The sequence below is a fragment of the Cercospora kikuchii genome (assembly GCF_019650295.1).
Source record: "Cercospora kikuchii DNA, contig_00005, whole genome shotgun sequence".
Lineage (NCBI taxonomy): Eukaryota > Fungi > Ascomycota > Dothideomycetes > Mycosphaerellales > Mycosphaerellaceae > Cercospora > Cercospora kikuchii.
The window spans coordinates 1,512,056-1,535,711 of NW_025408586.1; the positions used below are offsets into that span (position 1 = coordinate 1,512,056).

At 54.4% G+C, this 23,656-nt stretch overlaps 8 protein-coding genes across 8 annotated transcripts; 5 read left to right on the forward strand and 3 right to left on the reverse strand.

Annotated features, from left to right (window-relative positions):
* Positions 1 to 371: 371 nt before the first annotated feature.
* Positions 372 to 2,024, forward strand: CKM354_000837800 (uncharacterized protein; the record flags this gene model as incomplete). Its single annotated transcript, XM_044803750.1, has 1 exon — positions 372 to 2,024. The coding sequence occupies one exon, from the start codon at positions 372 to 374 to the stop codon at positions 2,022 to 2,024; it is 1,653 nt and encodes a 550-aa protein (XP_044659685.1).
* Positions 2,025 to 2,179: 155 nt separating this feature from the next.
* On the reverse strand, positions 2,180 to 3,148 carry CKM354_000837900 (uncharacterized protein; the record flags this gene model as incomplete). The annotated part of the gene is made up of 1 exon (XM_044803751.1): positions 2,180 to 3,148. One exon carries the CDS (start codon positions 3,146 to 3,148, stop codon positions 2,180 to 2,182), a length of 969 nt encoding a protein of 322 aa, XP_044659686.1.
* Positions 3,149 to 3,722: 574 nt separating this feature from the next.
* Positions 3,723 to 5,847, reverse strand: CKM354_000838000 (uncharacterized protein; the record flags this gene model as incomplete). Its single annotated transcript, XM_044803752.1, has 4 exons — positions 3,723 to 4,427; positions 4,573 to 4,631; positions 4,692 to 5,569; positions 5,627 to 5,847. The coding sequence occupies 4 exons, from the start codon at positions 5,845 to 5,847 to the stop codon at positions 3,723 to 3,725; spliced, it is 1,863 nt and encodes a 620-aa protein (XP_044659687.1).
* A 930-nt stretch (positions 5,848 to 6,777) lies between these two features.
* On the forward strand, positions 6,778 to 7,276 carry CKM354_000838100 (uncharacterized protein; the record flags this gene model as incomplete). The annotated part of the gene is made up of 4 exons (XM_044803753.1): positions 6,778 to 6,806; positions 6,892 to 6,985; positions 7,105 to 7,165; positions 7,224 to 7,276. 4 exons carry the CDS (start codon positions 6,778 to 6,780, stop codon positions 7,274 to 7,276), a joined length of 237 nt encoding a protein of 78 aa, XP_044659688.1.
* Positions 7,277 to 9,714: 2,438 nt separating this feature from the next.
* On the forward strand, positions 9,715 to 11,172 carry CKM354_000838200 (uncharacterized protein; the record flags this gene model as incomplete). Its single annotated transcript, XM_044803754.1, has 2 exons — positions 9,715 to 9,751; positions 9,851 to 11,172. The coding sequence occupies 2 exons, from the start codon at positions 9,715 to 9,717 to the stop codon at positions 11,170 to 11,172; spliced, it is 1,359 nt and encodes a 452-aa protein (XP_044659689.1).
* Positions 11,173 to 15,360: 4,188 nt separating this feature from the next.
* CKM354_000838300 (uncharacterized protein) lies at positions 15,361 to 17,070 on the forward strand (the record flags this gene model as incomplete). The annotated part of the gene is made up of 1 exon (XM_044803755.1): positions 15,361 to 17,070. One exon carries the CDS (start codon positions 15,361 to 15,363, stop codon positions 17,068 to 17,070), a length of 1,710 nt encoding a protein of 569 aa, XP_044659690.1.
* A 1,764-nt stretch (positions 17,071 to 18,834) lies between these two features.
* Positions 18,835 to 19,995, reverse strand: CKM354_000838400 (uncharacterized protein; the record flags this gene model as incomplete). Its single annotated transcript, XM_044803756.1, has 2 exons — positions 18,835 to 19,865; positions 19,950 to 19,995. The coding sequence occupies 2 exons, from the start codon at positions 19,993 to 19,995 to the stop codon at positions 18,835 to 18,837; spliced, it is 1,077 nt and encodes a 358-aa protein (XP_044659691.1).
* Positions 19,996 to 20,927: 932 nt separating this feature from the next.
* On the forward strand, positions 20,928 to 22,766 carry CKM354_000838500 (uncharacterized protein; the record flags this gene model as incomplete). Its single annotated transcript, XM_044803757.1, has 1 exon — positions 20,928 to 22,766. The coding sequence occupies one exon, from the start codon at positions 20,928 to 20,930 to the stop codon at positions 22,764 to 22,766; it is 1,839 nt and encodes a 612-aa protein (XP_044659692.1).
* Between the last annotated feature and the right edge of the window lie 890 nt (positions 22,767 to 23,656).

A 23,656-nucleotide genomic window follows, 5' to 3' on the forward strand; every position in this document is an offset into this window, starting at 1 on the left:
TCAAGCACACAGAGTACTGCTTTCCTGCGAGCATAGACCATCTCGGAACAATGCCGCTGCTAGTGCTGCGCAGTTGGCATCCGCGCCACGAGCCAGAGCTGCCAGACCCCTGAAGAGATCTATATTCGCCGAACCTTAAGGCCGCCGAACCTTGTTACTAACACAGACAGCGCAACACCGGCCTGAGATCTTTCTCGATTTCCCGACCGCGCAAACATGGCACCACACAACCGATGACCAGCAAGCAAATCGAGCATGAAGCGCGGCGCGGCGGCGTAGACGGATACAGCATGACTCGATTCCGCCACAGGCCTTTCATGCGAAAATAAGCACACCGGCAAGCACAGACTGGCGACTGTAATCAGAAGGCCATGGCGCGTCCAGCAAACTGCTCCGCGCTGATCAGGACTGGAGTGGCAACGAGCGCAGACACAGACATTGCTGGGACAGGAATCCTGGTTGCTTTCCTCCTTTCGGCCTGTCTGACTCTCAGTGCCGTGCTGTTCGCATATTTTACTGGCCTTGTCGATGACGGCCTCCTGCGTCCGGTCGACAGATTCGTTCTCAAAATTCCTTCGCGGGCCGCGCGATACCCAAGAGCACATGTCGCGCTGAGAAAAGCAATCCTCACACTCAGCGATCAACAAATCGTCACTGGAATCGCCATTCTTGGAGCGGGATTTTATGGTCTGCGGAACGGCACTATAAGTGTTTACCACTTCCAGATCGTCATATATCTGGCCTGGATGTCGAGTTCTGTTCACTTATCTGCCCTGACCATTCTACGACCATGGCTCTACCACCATCGCGGAGTCCTGGCGTGGAGACTCATAGGGATGTTGACGCTTCTGGCGATGCTGCTTGTGGCGTTAGTACCCACCGTGAGCAACAACTGGGCTGTGATAAGTGTCAGAGCCCCACTCCCGGGCCCGATTCCATACCCTGAGCTGCCACTGACGGCCTTCGGCGTGCCGGCGATATGTTTCTGGGGCACCACTTATAGCGACGGAGTGAACCCGGACTCTGTTTGGGCGTTTGTGGTGCTCTTCATTAGCTACCTGTGGAAGATGGGCGGGATTTTCATGCCGGTGAGGAACACGTTTGCAAATTACTTCCGCAATCCCATCGACTGTTTCTTCGAGGCGATTCTGGTTGGCATGGCCCGGAGCTACAATAGATTGGGTGGACGGCGACGGCTTTTTGCCTTCAGAATTGGACTGGCCATGTATTTGCCCGTTGTCACGGTACTAGAGACTCTTGGATCATTCAACGCAGCCCTATGGGTCAGTCTTCTGGGCCTCATCTTTGGATGCATGCAAATCATCATACCGCGTGAACTGGTACAAGACATCAACCCAGTACTGGCGCAGCAGGAGAACAAGATCGGATTTGGACAATTGATGCCTTTGATCCTTCTCATTCAACCTCTTGGATCTGTGTCGGAGCACATCTGGCTGAAAGCGGAAGACGATGAGCCGCTGTACCCGGATCCTTACAGCGCTTGTTTGGACATGTATCAAGAGGGAGGCGCGACGGTTGGCGACTCTCAGAAATATTTTCTGCAGTTCATGGCAACATACCAGACACCCCCGCGTACATCACAGGCGCCACAGCGGATTCAGTTGAAGGCATTTCTGTACAGCTCAAAGCTCTTTCATGCTATGGTCTGGGCGCTCCAAGCCGCCGTGGCTGCAATCTCTGTCCTCATATTCGTGGTCGACTATGAAACGATAGGGTTTACAACTTCTGGCAACTGGCTCTACATGGCCTTTGCTGCTGCAGGATGGCTTGCATCAGCACCGTTGATCGTGTTGCTACTGGCACCGTGGAGCAAGCTTGGGCGATATACTAAGCGTGAGAGAAGAGCATCGGCGAGTTCCCAGACAGAACCTCCGAAGAATCTCGAGGTCCTTCGACTGAAGGCGATGACTCAGCTTCGGAACAACAACCAGAGACCTAGCTCTTCAGTTGAGCAGTATATCCAGTACGAAGAAAGCTTATCTCGTAGCAAGTCGAGTCCATAGTTGAGTTTACAGGAAGTATGCACTGCTAGCAAGACTCAGCCTGTGCCTCCGTCGTAAATCTTGCCACGCGATTTGAATACCTCTACCAGCCTATTGGGCCATTTTTACGATCACGCAAAGAGGAACTCTAGTCTGAGAAACATCGAGCTTCATCTTTACCCTATCGATGAAGCCATCCCCATAATCCCCCGCCTCTCTTGCTCACCCAACACAATCCCAAACTCCTTCTCCAGCGCATCCACCCTCTCCTTCTCCGTCTTAAATTCCACCTCAATCTCCTTCTTCCCTAACACCCTCCTATACATTTTGCTTCCCATCATCACAGACTCCCCCACGATTTCGTCACCATCCTCCGACAAAATCCTCTTCACAACAAACACCATCCACGTGAAAAACGAAGTCGGACTCGTCGCCGTGAAAAAATTCATCGACTCAAAATCCGCCGGATGGAATTCCAAATTATCCGGAAAACAATACTGCGTCAGCCAAGGTCTCTCCGGACGGCTTCTGACTTCGTATATCCAGAGCTTGTTGTCACTTTCGTTCTCTGAAATCGTATCGAAACGTAATCGAACTTCTTGGCTAGGTGGTGTATTAAGATGGACTCTTCCACTTTCGAGTGGTAAAGGTTTCGTCGGGCCGCCACCACCAAACGCCACATCAACGTGATAGCGTACGTTTTGAATTGTGACGATGTTGATATGATGAGCGAATCCGAGGAAATGTACATCATCTGCGTTGTCGGCGTCTGGTGAGGCTGCGGAACTGACTCGGCCACTTGTAGAATAGAGCTGGAAACCCAGCGTGCGAAGAACTACGGAGAATAGGCAGTTCATTTCCATGCAGTAGCCTCCTCGTCCAGATTTCTTGGAAACGACTTTGTCGAAGAGGATTTGAGGATCGATGTCGACGACTTTGTTTCGGGCATACTGGAGTGCTAAGTTCTCGAATGGAATGTTCGCTAACGTGTATCGTTGAAGTGCAGAGAGGTATTCTAGGCCTTCTGGACCTTGGGCGATTGCGGTGCTTGCTGAACCTGACTCATGTCGGTGTTCGGCTGGAAGTTGGATGCGATCGTAGTATTGATGTATCTGATCTGGAGTGTAGGTGGGTTTGGGTGCCATGATGACGGGTTTCTGAGGTTTGCTGAAGTCTTGTGGGATATCGTTAGGTTGTAATAGCCTCTGGGCGACTGGTGTTCACTTGAAGTAGTTGTGGCGAAGATTTCTGGTGCACCGTCGTTTAGCCCATCCAGGCTATGGAACGATTCCGAAGCTCCAATGCTGATCTCGATATTTTGCAGCAACTCGAATATTGTGGGTGGCTCATTGAACCGCTATAAATTGTGCATACGACATACTTACTAATTCCTATACTGCTTGCGAATGTCGTAGTGTCAATACGCCATTCTTGCCCAACTCAAGTGACGATCGTTCCGCGTTACGGAATTTGGACCGCATCTGGCAATTTTTGAGCGAGACGACTTGGCATCGACCATGAGCATGGGCGCGGGCCGTGTCCACTGAAGAAGACAGGATCCAGAACTCGAAGATTGCATCGTCAGGCACATCGCAGCTTTGTCAAAGCAGACTGAGCAAGCTGGCTATCTAGCTACGTTTACGCAGGCGTCACTTGTGTTTAAGGGGAATCAAACCTTCCTGATGCTGTATATCTGCGCACATCAGGCATGACATCGGATCATGATGCCACCAAATTGATTTTGGTGAAGTTGTGGATGAAATATTCTCCCGTGTTGGTGTCCAGTGTTAGGTTGCTCGTGGTGACAGTGCCACCATTGAGCAGCGCACCGTTCTCAACGACGCCACCTCCAACGGGCCTCGACAAACGATTGGCGTTGTTCTCGACAGTGAAGTTGGCAAGCGAGACTTCGTAACCGTTGCGAGTCTGCAAATTTGGAGTGCCAAAGTATTGGGCCAGAACGTGTTCCTTCGAGATCTGCATCTCGTAGTAACCGCGGTAATAGCCCTCCTGCCATTGCAATTCGACGTTGTCGGCAACAAGCGCGCGGGATTGGTTGTTGCATTCCCAAAGCGTAGTATTGGCTCCGAAAGATGAGGTGCTTGAGACAGCAGTCCCAGCGAATTCGACTCCCAATGCGCCAGCACCTGTTTCAGAGTTATAGTCCTTTTCATCAAGCCAAACCAGGTCTGCGACCCAGTTGGCATGAGTATCTCCAGCCATGACAATGTTGTTGCCGATGTTGTTGTCGTAAAGTGTCTTGAGAGTGCGGTTCTTGTTGCTCATGTACCCATCCCAGGCATCGGTGTTGTAGGCCGTACCGAACCAAGAAGTGGAGTTGATAGTGCTGAAAACGATTTGAGATCCGATCAACCGCCAGGTAGCGCCACGAGATGCCGATTTCTTAAGCGAGTTGTAGAACCACTGAATTCTTGGAGTCAGTACAAGGCATGCATTATTGCCAATGTTCGCTTGTGATCTTCACGAGTTCGTAGTGCAACGGACAGGTGCGTATCCAACCTCCAGGCAGAGTCGGAGATCATGGCGCCTAATCGGGAGCAGTACTTACGTTCTCTTGAATCGATCCCATAAGCGTACGTCCGGCATCGTTCATAATTTCTGGAATATCTGTCGTACTATTAGCAAAGCTGTACATCCACTCTTCCAAATAACCGAATCGCCACTCACAATCCTCGTTCCAACCCAGATCAGTGATGCTACGATCATAATTGCGAGTGTCAAGAATAATCAAGTCGAACAAATTTCCAATGCTGAAGCTTCTCCAGATTCTGAGATTGTTATCCATGTCGACCTGGCGGATGGGCATCCACTCAAAGTATGCACGAACTGCGTTCATCTTTCGCTGGTCAACGCTGACTCGTCCGTTCTCCTCGAAAGACTCCTCGGTATTGTTAAGCCCTGAAGAACCGTCCCGGTATCCATTGTTGGAAATCTCGTGATCGTCCCAAGTCGGAATCCAAGGATACTTCGAGTGTGAAAGAAGTAGATCCTCGTCAGTTCGATAGGTTGCTAGCCGAGCGCGATAGTCGTACAATGTGAAAATTTCTCGCTCTGGTCGCACTGGACGTGCCTCTGAGCCTGTGCCATACTCGTACAAATAATCGCCAAGATGAATAACATAGTCGACGTTGTCTTTGCGCGCGCTGTTGCCATAGGCATTGAAGAAGCCCACAGGGAAGTTGGAGCAGGAGAAGACGGCAACGCCGACGTCTCCAACGTCCTGGTCTGCAGCAGGAGCAGTTTTTGTGCGACCCACTGGGCTTCTGTTGTCGCTGCCACATACTGTGAATTGATAGTAGTACCACGTGAAGGGTTCCAGATCCGTAGCTTCCACCTTAACAGTGTAGTCGATATCGGAGGATGTGTAGGCCTTGCCCTGGCTTACGGAATTCGTCATGTTCTCGCTACACGACACTGCCCACTCCACACATATTGGGTTCTTGGTGGCCTCTACGTATTGTTGAGTATCGTGATTATAGAGAGCTGCCGTGCCAGAAACGGTGACGTTGCTATCATCATTGTCCATGGTTGGACTGACTCGGGTCCTAACATTGAATCAGTATTCCAGTCTTCACCGCTCATGCCCATCGGGTGCCTTTTACCATAGAATAACACTGTCATGGTACGGATCGCCGGAGGCTACACCATGTGTGAAGCTTAGGATGCTGGCGTTCATGTACTGAGCATCTTCGTGTCTCTTCCTGACCTTGGGAAGCGAGATTCCCAGATTGTGATTGTGCGAAGGACTGCCATAGTTGACGTTGCCAGTCCAATCAGCGGAGACCACTGCGATGCTCGCGAGTAAAGCTGTACTCCGCAGCATGGTGACTACAATGGAATACAAGCAAGATAATTGACCCTCACCGCAATCAATTCTTACTTACTTTATAGCTGCTGTTTGTCTTATCACTCCGATCGTAGATCACTGACGTTGTTACTATTTGAGCCAAGCATGGAGCACTTCATCCGGCAAGGAAGCCTTTGAGAATCAGCCAACGATGCTGTCGTTCCTGAGCACGCTTCTCGCTTGCACCCAAGAAGCTGGTGCTTAGATGGGAGAAGTGAGTCTGGGCATTGCTTGGCTGAGGGGAGCTGACCAGTGAGGTATTAGCCATTATGCCACGCTGCCATGCGACTGCACGTTTCTTTGCTTTATGTTTCCACATGCGACAGTGTCGTATAAACTAGCGTGCATGCTAGAGGGTGAGTATGCCGTGCGGAAGCGGCTTGTCGTGCAACTGTGTCACGCGAGACCAAGGCAGAGCTGCTGCTGACTGACATTGGACTTTCCACTGCTTCTTTCGCGTCCTGGGTTACAACTTTGAAAGACACATTGGCACTCGCACTGCCATCCAGTTCTTCCAGATGTCAGTGATTGGATATGTCGGGGAATGACCGATGACTGAGGAAAAGTCCGATGGCAACAGCTTGAAAATGTGGTAGTGCCCTATTCGGGCGGGCTTCGAAGCGCTTCAGGGAATGGCATTCGCGAGAGACCAGCACTGACTCCGAGCTCAATGAAGGGCTGTCGAATCTGCTCGATTCCATGTGGTTTCCGCAGCAAATGATCATGTGCGTTGTGTTGTCGTTGCAATGCTTTTCGCAGTGAGAGGAAAGAAGTGAGATCATTGGCCGAGCTCCGGTTCTCGGGAGTATCCGGCATTGCCAGTCGGTCTTCCTGCTCCCATATACATACCACCACCTGCCATTGCGTACATCACCACTCCACTCCGACCGCGACACATCACCCATCATGCGTGCCACACTCGTCCGAAGGGCAGGGTACGTCTTCGAGCACCACGGTGGCGGTCCCGCGACCGCGCTACGCCCTCTGAGCCTCTCAATGGCGACTAACAGTCTTCCACAGAATGCCTCAATTCCCTGGCATGTACCGCAAGAACAACGTGCCAGCCTGGCAGCGCCTCCACCAGACTCACGATGGCGTCAGACAATGGAACAAGGTGCGTTGAGCAGGATTGTGGACCAGAGTGGGCGGGAAAGCGAGCGCGAAGAGCTTGGACAGCAAGAAGAGGGAGAGAAGAGAACATATGTTGGAGCAGAGACTAACCCGCTCTGCCAGGGCCCACGTGCCAAGTACATGCTCTACCCATACTACGGTCTCCTGATCGCGACTACTGCTGGTGAGTGCTGGATGATGGAGAATCGCGGAGAGTGTGGTTACTGACACACGTGACACAGCTTCTCAGTACATGATGTTCCGCATGGTCTTTGGCAAGAAGACATGGTTCTAGACGCGCCCGGGACCGCGCTGAGGAAGACTAGAAACGACATCGCTCCGGATAGGCAGTGCAAAGAAGTACGTGTATAGAGCAGCCAGTATCGGGGACTACGGATTTCTTTTGTGCTGAGAGAGTGCTGCACTACTACCCCATGTTTCCACGTCCCTCTATACCAGCATCGTGCCCTGTTTCCATGGGTTGCTTGATCGTCGTGTGAAGCGGCACACCACTCTGCATCTATCCTGGCTGTGCGCCCATGTTCCGATGACCTTTACTCCGGGGTATGATTCGGGCATCTCTTGTCGTAACTTCGTGAAAAAGAAAAAGAAAAGCTTTTGCTCAGCCGAACGACTCCGGTCCAGCGCCTGAGATCAGCAGCAATGAGCCAGTCACTTCTCCAAGGACTTCTTGATAGAAGAGAAGAAAGCGAACAGTGAGCCGCCCAATCTGTACGTCAGTTAGCAGATGCACACACGTATGGCAGCAATTGGAAAGCTTACGTAGGATGTCTCGGCTCGTGGCGTCTCGATGGCATCGGTCTCCCTACATCATCCTCAAAATGGTTGCGAAGTGAATGATGTGATTTGTGAGATCTCTTCGAACGGACGCTGGCTCGATCTCCGCTCACAGCACGATGTCTTTCGGACTTGTCATGACTTCTTCTGCCAGTATCTGGGTCTTCGCGTCGAGGTCGACGAGAGTGATAGCTCTTGCGTGAACGATCAGAGTCGGAAGCACGATGAGAATCCGAGCTCAGGCGAGGCCGATCCGATGCACCTCGACGATGAACCGGGGGCCCGTAGCCATCGATGGCTAGCGGTGGTTGATAGTCTGGGTTGCTTTGGTATATCTCAGGCCTTGGGGGATGATAGCTGTGAGTTGGTGACATAGTTCCGACTTCTGGTCTCATCGACGCTGAGCTTGCCTGTTGATGTGGAACGTTGTAACCTGGAGGAAGGTATCTACCAGACGCTGTGGAGCTTGCTCTTGATCTGTTACCGGGTGCTGGAGGCGGATACTGGGGATGCACGTAGGCCATATTGGGGTCCAAATATTGCGTTTCAGATACTGATCGTGAGCTTTCGGATCGAAACGCGGCACCGGGTCCTTATGTTCTGATGTATGTCAGGTGTGGCGATGTGGCTCAATGGCTCAATTCTAGCGAAGTTGGCCCACGGGTAATCGAGTGATGTCGACGGAGCGATGTAATCCAAGGATCTCCAGTACAAAGGCAACTCAAGATGGGGACGTTACTGGAAGACGCTTTGGCCTTCACGTTTCGACCATTTGTATCAAAAGAGTCTAAGGCAATAAGGTATTGCAGGCACTGTGACAGGTCAAGGGACAGGCTCAGCAGATTGCTCTTTGGTTCACAACGGCAGGCGCAGAGGCAAAGCTTCAGGCGGCTGACCAGCTCTGCCACTTTGTTCGACAACCAGAACCAAACAGATGTCATGCAGCAGTGTCCTGCGAACCGCTTCGGAGCCGACTGCGGGCTCGTTCCTGCAAGGCGAACATTCTTTGCATGCAAGCGAATGTGTACGCATGGTTCTGCGGGAGGCCACCACGTATGTACCCGCCAATGAGAGTTCATAGCTTCGCTCTGTGCGACAACCATCACCCACTGGCTATCACGCAGCCTCGAATTGATCCGACGCGGAAAGTGTCGTTGTGCTGTGATCTCGGGCTTCGATACAATCAACCATATTGCGTCACCAGGTAGCAAACTTCGTGTCAGGTGTCTGGTGCTGACTGCGATATCCCCGTTGGCTTCAAGTCCTGAATGTCGAAGCCGGTAGTCGGCAACTGGACCCATTCCGGATTCTGCCTCCCAAAAAGCTTGTTCTTCTGGATGTGATCATCGTAGTGGTCAGAGCAGGATCACTCTTGAACGAGAAGCGTTGCGGATGGCGGAATCCGACGGTCTCCATTCTGCAGCTGGTCGGTGCGTCATCTCTCTTGGCGGTTCGTCGCTCCGGCCTTGCACAGGGCTGTGAAGTGTGGCGTGGCGTGGCGGCACTTCTTCACGTGTCGGCCCTGATGTCGATCAGCAGAACGGCATTCGAAGACACTTCTTCATTGACCTTCTGGCCGCGATCACCATAGTGGCGTTTGCATGATATGGCGTGTCGGACACTGATCAGCCGCTTCAGCCACACGCCGACCTCAGCTGCGTAGTGCATCTGGCAACGAGCTGTGCACAAACAAGCCTTTTGGGTGTCTCCAGCACTGCCCGCTGCCCCGCTATCCAGTCGCTGCGTCACTTGGTCGCGCGTGTGCGTGACTCCGCCACATCCTTCGTCGTTGAAGTTGCTGTTGATGCCTCCGCTCTGCTCGCTGGACCATCGCTGCTGCATACTCTAGAGCCATTCACATCGACAGGAGCGACGCACTAAGACCAAAAGCGCACAGCTTCTCGCAGCTGCGCGCCCATCTCCACTTCCCAAATCATGTCATACCATCAAGGCTATGGCGCACCCTATCAACGTAAGCAGTCCGATCTGCAAGCTTCAAAAGAGGCGCAAGGCTGCCCGCACCAGACGTGGCCAGCAATAAAAGGGCGGCCCCGCTGACCTCTCCTCGCAGAGCATCCACAACCAGGAGGATACTATCAACAACCTGCAATGAACCAAGGATACGGACAACCACAAGGCTACGGCGCACCCCCGCCAGGACCTCCGCCCCCAGGAGGAGCACCACAACTGCCGCCGGGATGGACGTCTCAATTCGATCCTGCCAGCCAGCGCCAGTACTACATCAGCCCTACAGGTGCTAGCCAGTGGGATCCCCCGCCACCGCCGCAGCAAGGCTTTGGAGGCCCTCCCCCTGGGCCTCCTCCACCAGCACAGGGCGGATATGGCCAGCACCCGCAGCACCCACAGCAGCAGCCTCAGCCCGGAGGGTATCCTCAACAACCCTACGGCGGCGCTCCTTCTGAGCCTGCAGCGCTGCCATCACCGGGTTACGATTTGCGACAGAGATCGAACATGGATGTGACTCGAGCCGCGGATGACCTTCGAGCTGCCATGAAGGGCTTCGGCACGAACGAGACTAAGCTGATTCAAGTCCTCTCCTCTCTCGGCCCTCTTGAGATTGCATCTGTCAAACAAGTCTATACGCAACGACACAAGCGAGACTTGTTCAAAGATGTGCATTCAGAAACATCAGGCTACTTTCGCGAAGGCTGTGAAGCCATCATTCGCGGTCCATTAGAGCAAGACTGCTTCGTAATCTACGAGGCGCTCAAAGGCATGGGCACCAAGGAGAGTGCTTTGGACGATGTACTTCTTGCACGCACAAATGCAGACATGAATGCCATCAAGCAGCATTACAAGCAAATGTACGGCAAATCGCTCGAGTCTGCCGTCAAGGGCGATCTGAGCATGAAGACCGAACGAATGTTTGACATGGTGATGTCTGCACGACGCAACGAAGAGTCGACTCCTGTAATTCCTCAGCAGACTGATCAGGACGTCAAAGAAATCTACGGTGCTACCGAAGGCCGAGCTGGCGCGGATCAAATGACAGTCTGCTCCATCTTGACCTCTCGCAGCAACGGCCAAATCAGAGCCATTGTTCAAGCGTACCAGGCCAAATATCACCGCTCTCTCGAGAGCGTGATCAAAAAGGAGTTCTCCGGGCACATGGAAGATGCCTTACTCTTCATTGTCAATGCGGCCAACGATCCCGCCAAGCACGACGCAGACCTCCTAGAAGCTTCCATGGCAGGACTCGGAACCAAGGACCAGGCCCTCGTGCGGAGAATCGTCATGATCCACTGGGACAAGCAGCGACTGCAGCAATGCAAAGCCGCATACAAGCACTTTTACAAGAAGGATCTCGCGGCCAGAGTCCAGGGCGAGACGAGTGGAGATTACAAGAATCTCATGGTGGCATGTGTCTCGTGATGATGAATCCGGCTGCAGGGCCGAATTGGCTGACTTCTTTATCAGATTTTCCAGTGAGTGGGGGTGGGCGTTTAGGGATATGTGATACCCGCGAGGGAGGCAGTTTGGTGGGGGGACTTTCTCGAGAATTGGATTGCTGTGCACTTTACGACGCATACGAGTTTCTTTTGCTCTTGACCTCATTTTGCGCCAGCATTGCGTGTTCTTTTAGTCCGGCATTTTGACAGCAATGAATTTTCAGAGTGTTGATATGCTCACCTTTGTATGGAAGCATGCATCCCGCGCATTCATGGAATGTTTTGCTCGAAGCTTGTTCGCATGCATACATTATGGCAGTGCGTTTTGTCATGAGGACGTCAAATGCTGCTGAAAGCATGCATATGTCGGACTAATGAGCAACAGGACATTCTCGGTCTTATCACAGCTGCATCGGCATCACTGCTACCATTCCGAAGCCGTCGGGCCGTGCTCGGGTACACATGGCAGTGTGCCTTGCTAGATCCTACAACAAGACTGGGCGCAACTTCCACGGACAGTATACGCCTCTTGGTGAAAAGGGTATCTTGGTGGTTCACTGCAAGTGGTTCCGGAATTCCCACTATCTACTGCCACTTCCACTTCCTCTGCTCCTGCACAGTCGTTGGGTGCCTGAGGTCTTACAGCGCGAGCAGCACCAACGTGTTGATCGATAGATTCAGTTGTACTGTAACACGAGCTTTCGGGAACAATCGGCTTGAAAAAGGATGCCCTACCCAGAACAACCGAGCAAGATTATTCTCAGAGAAAGAATGAGAGAATTAGGAGTTCTCTCCGGCGGACCTGTTGCAGATAGCCACGTTGTAACTCCTCGAGATGGGATGTGAAGCAAAAGCCGCCACCCACACATGCACACAACACCGCGGACATGCTCGCTTAAACTTATTATCAGCGCATTGCTTGGAAGTAACAAAAGTGTGTTGCAGGACCACACCCTCCATGATCATGATCTACCGGTGAGTTCAGGAACGAAAGTAAGCGTGAGGGATGCGGATTACTTTTGACTACTGTACCTCGCTGGGATCCTTCACACGAGCCGCACGCTCCGAGCTCTCACACTGGGGTGGGTACCGATGCAGCGTCCCAAGCCTGTGACTCCTTGTCGATCTTTTGGGACTTGGGCGTAATCCTGGTCAACAGTAAAGGTCTAGACTCGTTAGCATCAACCGCTGCTTACGGGGTACCGTCATCCATTCTTATGGTGATAACAATGAGGAAGGCGCAGGAGCGACAACGCGAGGACGTGGAGTTGCTGCCCACAGGAGCAGGTAGGTCACGCGCTTGACCTAAGTCTGCATGTCTTGTCATCAGATTCTTGAGTGTGGGGGTCGGGGCCAGTGCAAGTCATTTTAGTCTCAAGCAGAGGGATGCTGTAGCCAGCTGAAAGCAACAAGTTCGTTGCCATAATCTAGTGTGATAATACTGCAATGCTTGCGAATGTCTCAAAAGCGCGCGGCGGCGTCATCGCATGGCGGCATTACTTCAGCGCGGTTCTGTATCCCTGCGCAACATTGTCGAGAGGAACGAGATGCAACTGAAAAAAAAGGAGCACGGAATTGCAGACCGAATTGCCTGCTTGCATCAAAGCATCCTCAGGTCAAATCGAGGGAAGCACTCGTTGGACCAACACGAGACACTGGGAAGACCAGTCGTACCTAGACGTATCGACTTCGTACATGTGTGCTTGACTGAGACGAGCTTGACACGTTAATCGAGTGAGTTGTGACATGCATTTCAAGTTTCGAGGCCAACAACGGGTTGGTCTTGGACTTGGTGATCCTGATTCGATCCCAGTGCATGGCAGTTTCCGAGCATGACGGCGCTCGATAGGCTTGGGTACCAAGGAGGTGAGCGATAAGCACGTTGCAGCAGTGCAACTTGAGAGTCTGTGAAGGAGTCGATCGTTGGTGTGCTGGATAAGACTGTGGCAAACTCTAGGAACGCGTGTGAGCAATTTGTTTGACAGGCTCTCAGCGTTTCTCGTTGTTGCGACACTGACTCCGAGCCTCGTTGCGAATCGCGTCGTGGTCGTTCCGATCCCGGTCGACCTGGTGGGAAGAAGGTGCTGCGGAAAAGGGTCGAAAAAGCAAAATGCATCGCGACCTGGTAAGTACTGTCCCGCCTGTACCTTTGAGCATGTCACGGCTGGAAGCCACGAGGAGAAGAAGTTGTCGTACAGAAGCCGCTTTCTCGGGGTTGCAAGCATAATATCGAGGCTGTGCAACGAATGGATCCCAGGCACAACATGAACCGTGAGACTTGACACCGGGCGGCATGGCGGCGTTCGATGTCCACCCTGAATGTTGGGAGAAGAGAGGTAGGGTAGATTGAGTTACGGTGGTGCATGAAACGCACCCGCACGGCTAGACTGCAGTCGGGAGACTTTGAATTCTCGAAGCAGCAGGGTACTTCAGCATTGCACGGCACGTAACCGCACGTCCGGCGCGCGCGACCATGGCAAAGCCGAAGGGTTGCACTGAATTCCCTCCGTCGCGTGCTTGTGGGCGTGCAGGAGCTGGTGGGGCGGTTGTTGGGCGTGAGGGAGGGTGAGAAGTCGTTGTTGTATGGACGGTCGGGCTGGCACAGCTTGAGCCGGGAACATCCTGCGGCGGTAGGGCGGAGCGAGAGGTACACAAGGCGACGCTGCCAGCAACTGCGCGCCGGGAAGGCATCGCCAGCAAGCAGGCAGGTAAGCGATTGCGCCTTACGGACACGACAGGTGGCATCCACGGCATCGCGCGGGCAGGTGCGGTCTGGCGAGGGAAGTCTCCCAGAAAGGCAGCAGCGACGACCGAGAAGGCGAGGTCACACTGCCTAGTTTTCTGTACGAGAGCAGCCAATAGCCTCGACGGCCGATGTCCTGTCAGAATCAGAGTTTGGGCCGGTCAGAGGAGGGGAGGCAACTCTAACGCAGGCCGCGTCTGGTGCGTGAGTGAGCATCGCTATGACTCTGCGGTGTCGGTGTTGGTGGATGCGATGTGCGCGAAGCGACGGGATGCGCGCATGCACCAGGCGCGGCGGCGGCATGGTTGTCTGGTGCAGGGGGCATCGTGGTGGCAGGCAGGATGACAACGGTGGCCGTCGCAGAACCACGATGCGCGCAGGCGTCGGGAACGTTGTCGCTGCTGCTGCTGCTGGCTACGCTGCTCCTCTGCGCTGCTCTGCCGACGAGGAGCCAGTGGCTCTTCATCCCCCCGATCCTAGCGCGGCGGGAGCGCGAGTTCTCTTCTCAGCGGCAGACCAATCGCCGGCGGCGCTGGCAACGAGGTGCAGCGCGGCGGAGTTGAGAGTGCGAGGGTGTCTCAGCTGGTGACTTGCGCTCGCGGGCAACCCCACAGCCCGCCGGGCACAATCAGCACATCTGTGGCGCAGGAACGGTGTGAGGGCAGCGCCATTGGCTGTAGGTGCCGGGTCACCTCGCTGGTCCCGTAGGTACGGTCAGCCTTTCGAGCTGTCCCGTCTCGCACACTTGATGCCCATGCACCGATGCACGCTTGCTTGCTTCTCGACTCTCGCTCGACCTGCGACGTGCCTGCCCATCTTTCCCTCTCTCTCGCACACCACATCGCTCCTCTTCGCACACCACCCGCCTCTCCTCCACCTCCACCACCACCACCTCGTCGTCCGCCCGCTGTCGCGCGTCTCGTCGCTTGCGCGCGCGCGCGCCCGCATCGCTATCATCGCCTTGTCTGCTGCCCGCCGAATCCGGCGACACCTCGCTTTGCTGCACGGCACGTCGCGTCTCCCTCCATCGCTCACGCCGTCCGTCGTCGCGCAACCCTTCTGCTCGCTTCGGTGTCGAGTCTGCGCATTCACTCCACTGCCCTCGCTGGTGTGCGCCCGACTCTGACCGCAGCGCTCGCAATCGTTACTCACGCTCCACTTCGCAGCTGTGGGCGGCCCCGGATCTGGCGCAGACCGCAAATCCCCGGACGGCCCAGGCACTGGCCGACTCATATGCCACGCTTTCCACCACACCATCCTCCATCGGCGCTGCAACGTGGTCCCGCCCCATCTACCTCGCTCTCACCTGATCTGAGCACTCGGCATCGTCTCGCCTTCGCCTCGTCTACCCGCGGGCACCACCAAGGCCGGCTGTCCGTGGCCTCCTCCGACTGCGTCGCATTGTGCGCCGACCACCTGTAGAGGCCGATGGGTGACCTCACCTCAAGCAACCACCAAATCCATAAGCCCGGCAGTGCTATGTACGCGGCAAACACTTTCAGTCCCAGCAGCACGTCTCCACCCACACCCGCGTTTCGCTCCGACATCTTCGCAAAGGCCTCCGGGTCCAGCTCCGGCCCGCTATACAGCACTTCGCCGACTGCAGAGCGCCACCCTGTTGATCGCGTTGGCATCATGCCTCCTCTCTCAGCTGCCGCAGATCCCTCCAGCTTCGCCTGGCATCAACGCCCTGCTCCCGCGATTCTGATTCGAAGGCTTCCACGTAACATAGGCATCGACGCAGTGAAGAGCATGCTGATCTTCGCTGTTGATCTGATTGACACTGAAATCGTTCGATCACCCTATCCGGACGACCACGGCTACGCGACAGCGCTTGCACGATTTCAAACGACGAACGGCGCCATCGAGGTGCAGCAAAAGTTGAACGGACGACCCAACACCGCCAAAGATGCCAACATGATTGTCGAACCGTACAGCACCACTTCAATCAGCGGAGTGTTCGAGAGGCGCAACACTATCGATGTAACTGCTTCTCGCACGCAAACGAGCTCTGCTTCTTCTGGACGCTCCAGGTACAACAACACGTTCCAACCCACGGAGCGAGTCTCCCCGCCTCTGCAGAGCGGAAGCTCGGGCACAAATGGAGACTTTCCCACCCCAGAGAACAGCGCACACTTCCAGAATCTGTTCTCTCCGCAGTCTCCGTTGGCCAATGGAGTTGACGGGAATCATCGCATCAGTGGCAAGTCGATGATCAACGACGACAACGCTGATGACGAAACTGGGGAGCTGCTCAAAGACCCCATCGCGTACGCAAAGAACGGCCAGCAAACCCGACGTGCGACTAACCCGGCCATTCCCGTCAGTCGCTTCGGCAGCCTGTCCATCAACAGTTCCAACGGCAACGGCAACGGCATTTCATCTCCCGTAAGCAACGGCTATGCGCCTCCACGTGCGAATGGCTCCATCTCTGGCGGCCCTGGGCAGATGCAGATGAGCAATGGTCACAGCAATGGTGCAAATGGCACTTACGTCTCCAACTACCCACGTCCGCAGTATCCAGCTGTGAATCCTGCCGATCAGAACCCTCCATGCAACACTCTCTACGTAGGTAATTTGCCTATTGACACTAATGAAGACGAACTCAAGGCCCTCTTCTCCAAGGTGCGAGGCTACAAGCGATTGTGTTTCAGGACCAAAGCAAATGGTCCCATGTGCTTTGTCGAATTCGAAGACATCAGCTTCGCAACCAAAGCTTTGCATGAGCTCTATGGTCATCCTCTCCACAACAGTACCAAGGGCGGTATCAGGCTGAGCTTCTCTAAAAACCCACTCGGTGTTCGTTCAGTCCAGCCGAATGGACTGGGCCCCTCTGCGGCAATGTCTCCGCAGGCAATGGCGCCTGGATTCCCTGGACTGCCAAACAACTTCAGTGCTGTCTCTGGCCCGCCCCCTGGACTAGGCTCTCCACCGGGACTTGGTCCCTCAGGCAATTATCGAGCAGGGCAGATGGGAATGGACGGCATGTTTGCTAACCCTTTTGGCATGACCAATCCTGAGTTTTTGCATCAGCTTGGTCCACGCAACTATTCTGGCGGTGTTCCTCAACCTCTGGGCGCAGGTACGTTCGGAAGGGAGGCTCCTGACGGATACAGCGACTTTCACCTCAGTCGATAAGGCGGCCCACATGGATTGTGTCCGTGCTCTACTGGCTACGAGGCGAATGTGGTGGAATTCATCCGCACGCCACTCGGTTTTCCTTTTTCTGGATTTGGATTTGCTTTACTCGTTACACGGCACGCGGGACATCTCTCTACACGACTTATAACGGTGGCGGATATTTGTTTGCTTCAATTATTTTTGCAAGATTCCCCCTTTGCGCGAGCACCATGACAAGAGCTCGGGATTCATTTGGCAGGCGTTGAAAGGGCGTGTGCTACACTTTCTCAAACAAACGAACTAGTCTTTACCATTAATGAAGACCACATGGCATGGGCAGAGCGATGGTGCGCTCCACACGAACAGCATAGCAATAGTATCATGGCGGCCTGGACGCACGGCGAACTCGAGGAGGTCCTTCATTAGCATGGCACAATCAGTCATTGAGGCATGGAAAGCGTACAAGCGCAATTGGAAACGAGCGGGAAAGGTATTGGAGACATGGAGAATATGAATCGTCTCGCAAACAGCAGGGTAAACTGTGTACAAGGAATGTGTCCGCTCAGGCGGAATGGGATGAGAATCTGGAAATATCCTTCTTCTGCTACTCAACTTGCACGACCGGGTTCGGATCATTCTTCTGCGAGCGATGGAAAAAACACTGGCGGGGGAAATGGGCGGTGAAAGAAAGCATCTTACTTTAGATAAACGCTTAGCGTGGCTTTAGTCGATACTGTAGTGTCAGTCGCATTTGTTGGAGGAACAGGCGAGGAAAAAGAACAAGTTGGCTTATTTCCGAATATTACATTGGATCGATTTGGACGACATTCTTTAACATTCCCGCTCCTCGAATTGCGCGCTCATATTGCGAACATTGATAGCGCATCCATCGATGTCACCCAGCCAAGAGGATGTGCTCTGTCAGAGTTGAGCGTGTATGCATCGTCATGCATATGCGGTCCGCGGATTCTACAACATCCTCCCGTCAAGCCCCAGGTCTGCAGAGAGCAAAGTATGTACAGTACTGCACAGCTGCGCGGAAGTGATTGCCATGACTAGCTGAAATCGCCATCGGCATACGCTACCCGTCCCGGAAAACTGGTCATTCGGCACACAAACCACACATCTTCATGCACTTAGGCGAAAGTATGCGAGCGCCTCCACACAGTGTGCAGCCTCCTCCTTCTCCTCGCTTTTCACTGACTTCGTATTTTTGCGGCAACACAAATGGTGTGGGAGCCAGTGAGAAGCTTAGGTTGATGTGATAGGACAGGGATGTTCTTGGACGAGCCCGCTTGTCGGTTAGTGCTTGGTTGCTTGGTGGTGGCGATTTCTGCGGCGATGCCGATGCCGATGTGATGTGTGGGTTGTGGGTGTGTGTGTGACCTCAGCCACATCTTGGGACACAGCAAAACGCTCTTCGCAGGTTATGTTCTCTTTTCCGACTTCCGAGCCGTGTGCGCTGATCTGGTTGGTGGTGGATCTTTGCGTGATTGGCGTAGGAGGAAAGTCTATATCGTTGCTGTGCGTGAGTGTAGTGTTCGCGGCTGGCCAAGGCTCAAGGCTGCGGGCGTGCTGTGAGATGTGGTTGCATGTGGCTCGGTGTAAGTGAGATCGTGATAGTGGTTGCTGGCGCAGCCGAGTACAGTGTTGACACAAACCATTTTTCTAAAGTACAGTTGACGACGATTCGTAGCCAAGATTTCCTTACCAGCATACACCAGACGACCAATAGCAACTGTAGCGCATAGTAGCTGTAGCCTTGCCGGATCATATGACCATTCATCTCCACAGACCGTAGGCGCCTTCTGTGAACTTCCACAGCTTCACAGTGCCATCTTCACTGCCGGTGGCATAAAGTCTTCCATCCGGGCTGAAACAGGTGGTCCATACCGGCCCGTGATGTCCTCTGCCAGTTTCCAACTCCCTCCCGGTCTCGAAATCCCAGACGTGTACCCAAGTGTCATTGGGACAGCCAGTCACAAATCGCTTCGCTTCGCCATTCAGCGCTACACTGGCCACTTCTCGCTCCGTGGCAATGTGCTTGATAAGCTGACCAGGACGTCCGCCATCGAAGAAGTAGATATTCTTGCCAGCCGCAACACTGATGATCCCATCTGGGTATCCTTCCAATCCCGAGTTCAGTTCACAAGAACCAGGCAAACCTTCAATGTCGTAACGTGCAATACAAGTTTGCGATCGCAGGTCCCACCAGCGGATCTTCTTGTCATCTGCGGCCGTGATGATGATGTTAATATCGCGCGACCAGATGATAGCCTTGATGGCACCTTGATGCTCGCCAGCTCCAATCTCATAGGAAGGAGGATCTGGGTTACAGGCGCTCGTTGGCGCTGAGCTCGCACCCGGCTCTTCACCAGGCGTCCGCAGATTACTGCTCGTCCCCGAGAGATCGAAGATGCGCAACTTCTTCTCCATGCCTCCCGTGGCCAAGACCTGTGGACGATCTTGCGGCGGGAAGGCCACGGCTCGCACGATGTGGTTGTGCTGGAGCGTGTGGAGGGTTTCTCCTGTGAAGGTGTCCCACACCTTTGCGGAAAAATCCGCGGATCCTGTGGCCGCCAGAGTCGCATCATCGGACAGCCGCGCACTCCAGACTGCACCTTTGTGGCCAATGAAGGTCCCAATCCAGTCTCCAGTCAGGCCGTCGCGGAGCATGGGGTTGTTGTCCTTGCATGCTGAGATCATGTAGAACTGCGAGGTCGAGCCCGAGCTCGGCAGCAGAGACGAGAAAGAGACATGTGTAATTGGTCTGGAGTGGCCATGGCATGTGAGAGGCACGATTTTGGTGATCTCTGAACAGGTGCGTCAGCGCTGTGGTCGTTGCTCGTTTGTGCACTCATCTGAAAAGCTCAAACCCGGATGGCCGATCTACACACCTGTTGTTATGCCAGTATCGTCTTGGCGTTTGAAGGCGAAGTCCATGGTGAAGAATGAGACGGCTGCTAGCTCAGACGAGGTGCTAGGTAGGCGTCGTCACGTTTGCACTTCTCACGGCGCTGTGATGTATTCCTTCGCGGCCGAAAATAGCCTCCAAGATGTTGGGCTTGCGCCGCGGTGATTTTTCTTTGTCTTTGTTTCGTGGCAGTCGTTAGTCGTAAAAGTCGTTAGTCCGGATGACCAGCAGTCCCGCACCACTCTCCAAAATGCTACAATGCCAGACGAAGGAACGAAGGAGGGGTGGTGGAGGAAGGGATCGCGGGACCGCGATGGGACTATAACAGCAATCGCGTATCACGACAGGAGTTTGAACGGGCAGCGAGGAGCAGATGAAAATGGCTAGCCTCTTGCGGCTCGTTTCCGAGTGAACCACACATCCATGCAATCGCAATCCACGGCCGTCTGGTGGTTTGCCTCACATCTGCAGAGGCGGCGACGAGCATAGTGATGCCCGAACAGCACGCGATATCACTCGGGCCGCTGCAGGCCTCGCTGGCCAGGAGTTGGGTGTAAAGGAGGCAGGAAAGAGTAATTAAAGCAAATCAACGCGTGAGCACGTGCGCTATGACGGCGCTATCGGTCGTCCAGCTCCTGCCTCTCTGTTGTTTCAGGTGTTGACAAGCTCCCGTCCAAACTGCCACCACCGCCGACTATGGCGGACCTGGACTCGACGACGCCCAGCAAATCGACACCGACGACGACGATCTAGCGGACCAACTCCGGACACTGGACATTGGACTGGACTGGATTCCCGGAACTTGGACACTCGCGACACAGCGCACTGCCAGGAGCGCCCCAGGCAACGACATCACAACGACGCCGCGACCGACTGCATTGCGCCGGCACGGTTCCGCCTGCACGCGCACGTCTCATACAGGAGGATGCGCCGATAGTGTCGCGCGCCCACGAGCAGCAGTATGTCGTCCTCACCGCTGCGACCCGGCGCCGATCTCAAGGAGCAACTGGAATGGTACAAGACGCAATATGCGCAACTCGAAACCGACCTTTCCGACTTTCAAGCCTCGAGCAAAGAGCTTGAGGAGCAGCTGGAGAAGGATGTAGAGGCGGCGGAAAAGAGTGAACGCAAATTCAAGGAGCAAGTCGAGAAGCTGAACTTCGAGGTCGACGAATGGAAGACCAAGCACAAGCAGGCCAAGGACGAGGCCAACAGGGCGCAGAATGCGCTACAGAAGGAGATCACGGCTATACGTGAAGAGAACCGCACACTGCAACTGAAACTACGAGATATTGAGGTAACGAATGATGATTATGAACGACAAGCACGGAACACGGAATTCGAGAAGGACGATTTGGAAAGCAAGTATAATGCCGCAATCGAGCGCGGCGTCTTGTTCGAGGAAACGATTAGGCAAGGAGAACAAGAAAGAGAAGGGTTACGAGTAGAGACTCAGCGACTGAGGGATGAGCTGGGAGATTTGAAGGTCGAGAACGAGATCACTTTGGAAAAGTTGCGCCTGGCCCAGCAGACAATTGAAGAACTCCGATCGAGCCGGCCATCGTCGCTGGCAGTGGGCAACCTACGAGCGCGAAGCCCAGGTAGCGAAGCCAGCGGTATGACACCTCTGTCTCCGACCGCATCGACTCCACCACCAAAATCTGACACTGCATCAGATGCGCCAACACCGCCTTCGCCACCATTGTCAGACGCACCTGTGACGGCGAGCCTGGACCAGAAGACCCCGGTGCCAATGAGAAAGAGATCACAGCTACCGGATCCAGGGCCAACGCCACGGCAATCACTCATGGGTTCGCGTGGTATTCCAAGGCATTCTCGAGGCCCGTCGTTTGCCTCAAGCACCAGCACGGCACTTTCTGGAACGATGAAGCCACCCAGCAGACCGAAGACACGGCCCAGCAATGCGCCGGACAGGTTGCCCCGCTCTGACTCGCTGTACCAGATCAGAGGACTCATCGGCAGGATGCAGAAGATTGAGGAGCGTGTGCATTCTGCTCGGTCGAAGCTGCCGGCTCCAGGAACACCTCGTGGGTCGCCGCGCGCTGGATCCGCGCTTGGCGACAATAGCATTCCGTCTTCGGTCACGGTCCGGCGCAGCAGCAAGCGGCCGAGTGCATCGACCGCATCGTCAGTTCTGCAGGAGGATGAAGGAGATGCTTCTTCACCTAGTGTCGGAGCACGGCGGGAAAGCCAAGTCAATCGCCTGTCATATGGCATACCGAGACCTGCATCGTCCATGTCACGCCGATCAGACGTCCCGGACCGGCCTCCATCAGCCATGGATCGCCCGCCGTCTGCAGCTGGCATGCGGCCTAGCAGCCGAGCGGCTGGAGCAAGACCCCCGAGTAGGACCGGCGCGCGCACTGAGCTCGGCCATTATTCGCGACCAACGACTGCGAGCGCAGCAGCCGCATCAACAAGGCCACGTTCTAGTATGGCCGGAAGCTATGGGATGAGCACGCCTCGTGGGCACAAGACTAGTTCCAGCATCGCTGAGGAGAGGAAGCAGGAAGCAGAGAGTGAGAGTTCGATGCTGTCGACGCCACCTAAGCGTAGAACGACACTCGATAGAAGCGGGCTGCCGACCCCGTCGGGCCTGCCTCAACCGTCATTTCTATCCAAAAGCGTAGGACCAGGGGCGAAGCCACCATCGACAAAACCCCGGACAAACACCATTTCGTCGCGTACAAGCAGCAAGTTCAGTCCACCGAAGAGCGATACTGACAGAATGCCACCGCCACGAAGACGCGAAACAGGAGATGTTGGAGAGACGTATTAGAAGGAAACTTGTGCACATGTACATTGCGGATTTGCAGTGGCTTAGCGGGAGTTGGCGGGGATACAGAATGGTTCTTAGGGCTGATGGAGGATTTCGGCTGCTTACTACTTCGCTTTTAGTCGCGGGTGACGTTGGACAGCTGGAAGTGTGTCGCGTAGGATTGTAGTGGTAGATGAGTGAGTCAAGAGGGCGATTGATTGTGTTTAGAGATACTCCCTTCGCAGACTGTGCTTCGCAAATATGAAATGAAGTGAACATATGCTAGTTCCGAGAAGTGGTCAAATGGTTTAAGTGCCGGGATCTGTCAACATGCATGCCAAGATGCCTGCACGACTGTGAGACACTGCGCCAATTGAAGGCTATTGGGGTTCTTCAGATCGAAGGCTGATCGAAGCCATTTTCTTATACTGTCACGATCGCGACGCCCTTGCCCGGGTTTTGTGTTGTGAAGCCCGATGAAACCAGTCGCGATGTGAATTTCAGCAACCCCGGATAGCGAGCGCGACACCCCGCCGGACATGTGTCGGGTTGTTTCCAACGCTACTGGACACTGACCATCGACACATGGCCACACCAGGACTCACAAACGTCTCACTTTGGCCACAGGACGGCTCACACATTGTCTAGAACAGGAACCGAAAGCGGAGAGCCGAGCGCGCGTGTGGGAGTGAGCAGCACAGGTGCGCTGACGGTTCTCGTCGAGGAAGTAAATGTGGTAAAAGAGGCTATTTTTGAGTTCAGTGTCCGGCGGCCGAAGCGCGCATCCATGCGACAATCGTGCCTCGTGGTGGATCCTCAGCCGCTCGCGAGATCCGGACACGATAGCGACGTTCCTTGCAGCGATTCTTGGGGCCGACGGAGGGGATGGTGGGTAAGATCATTTCGCGCTG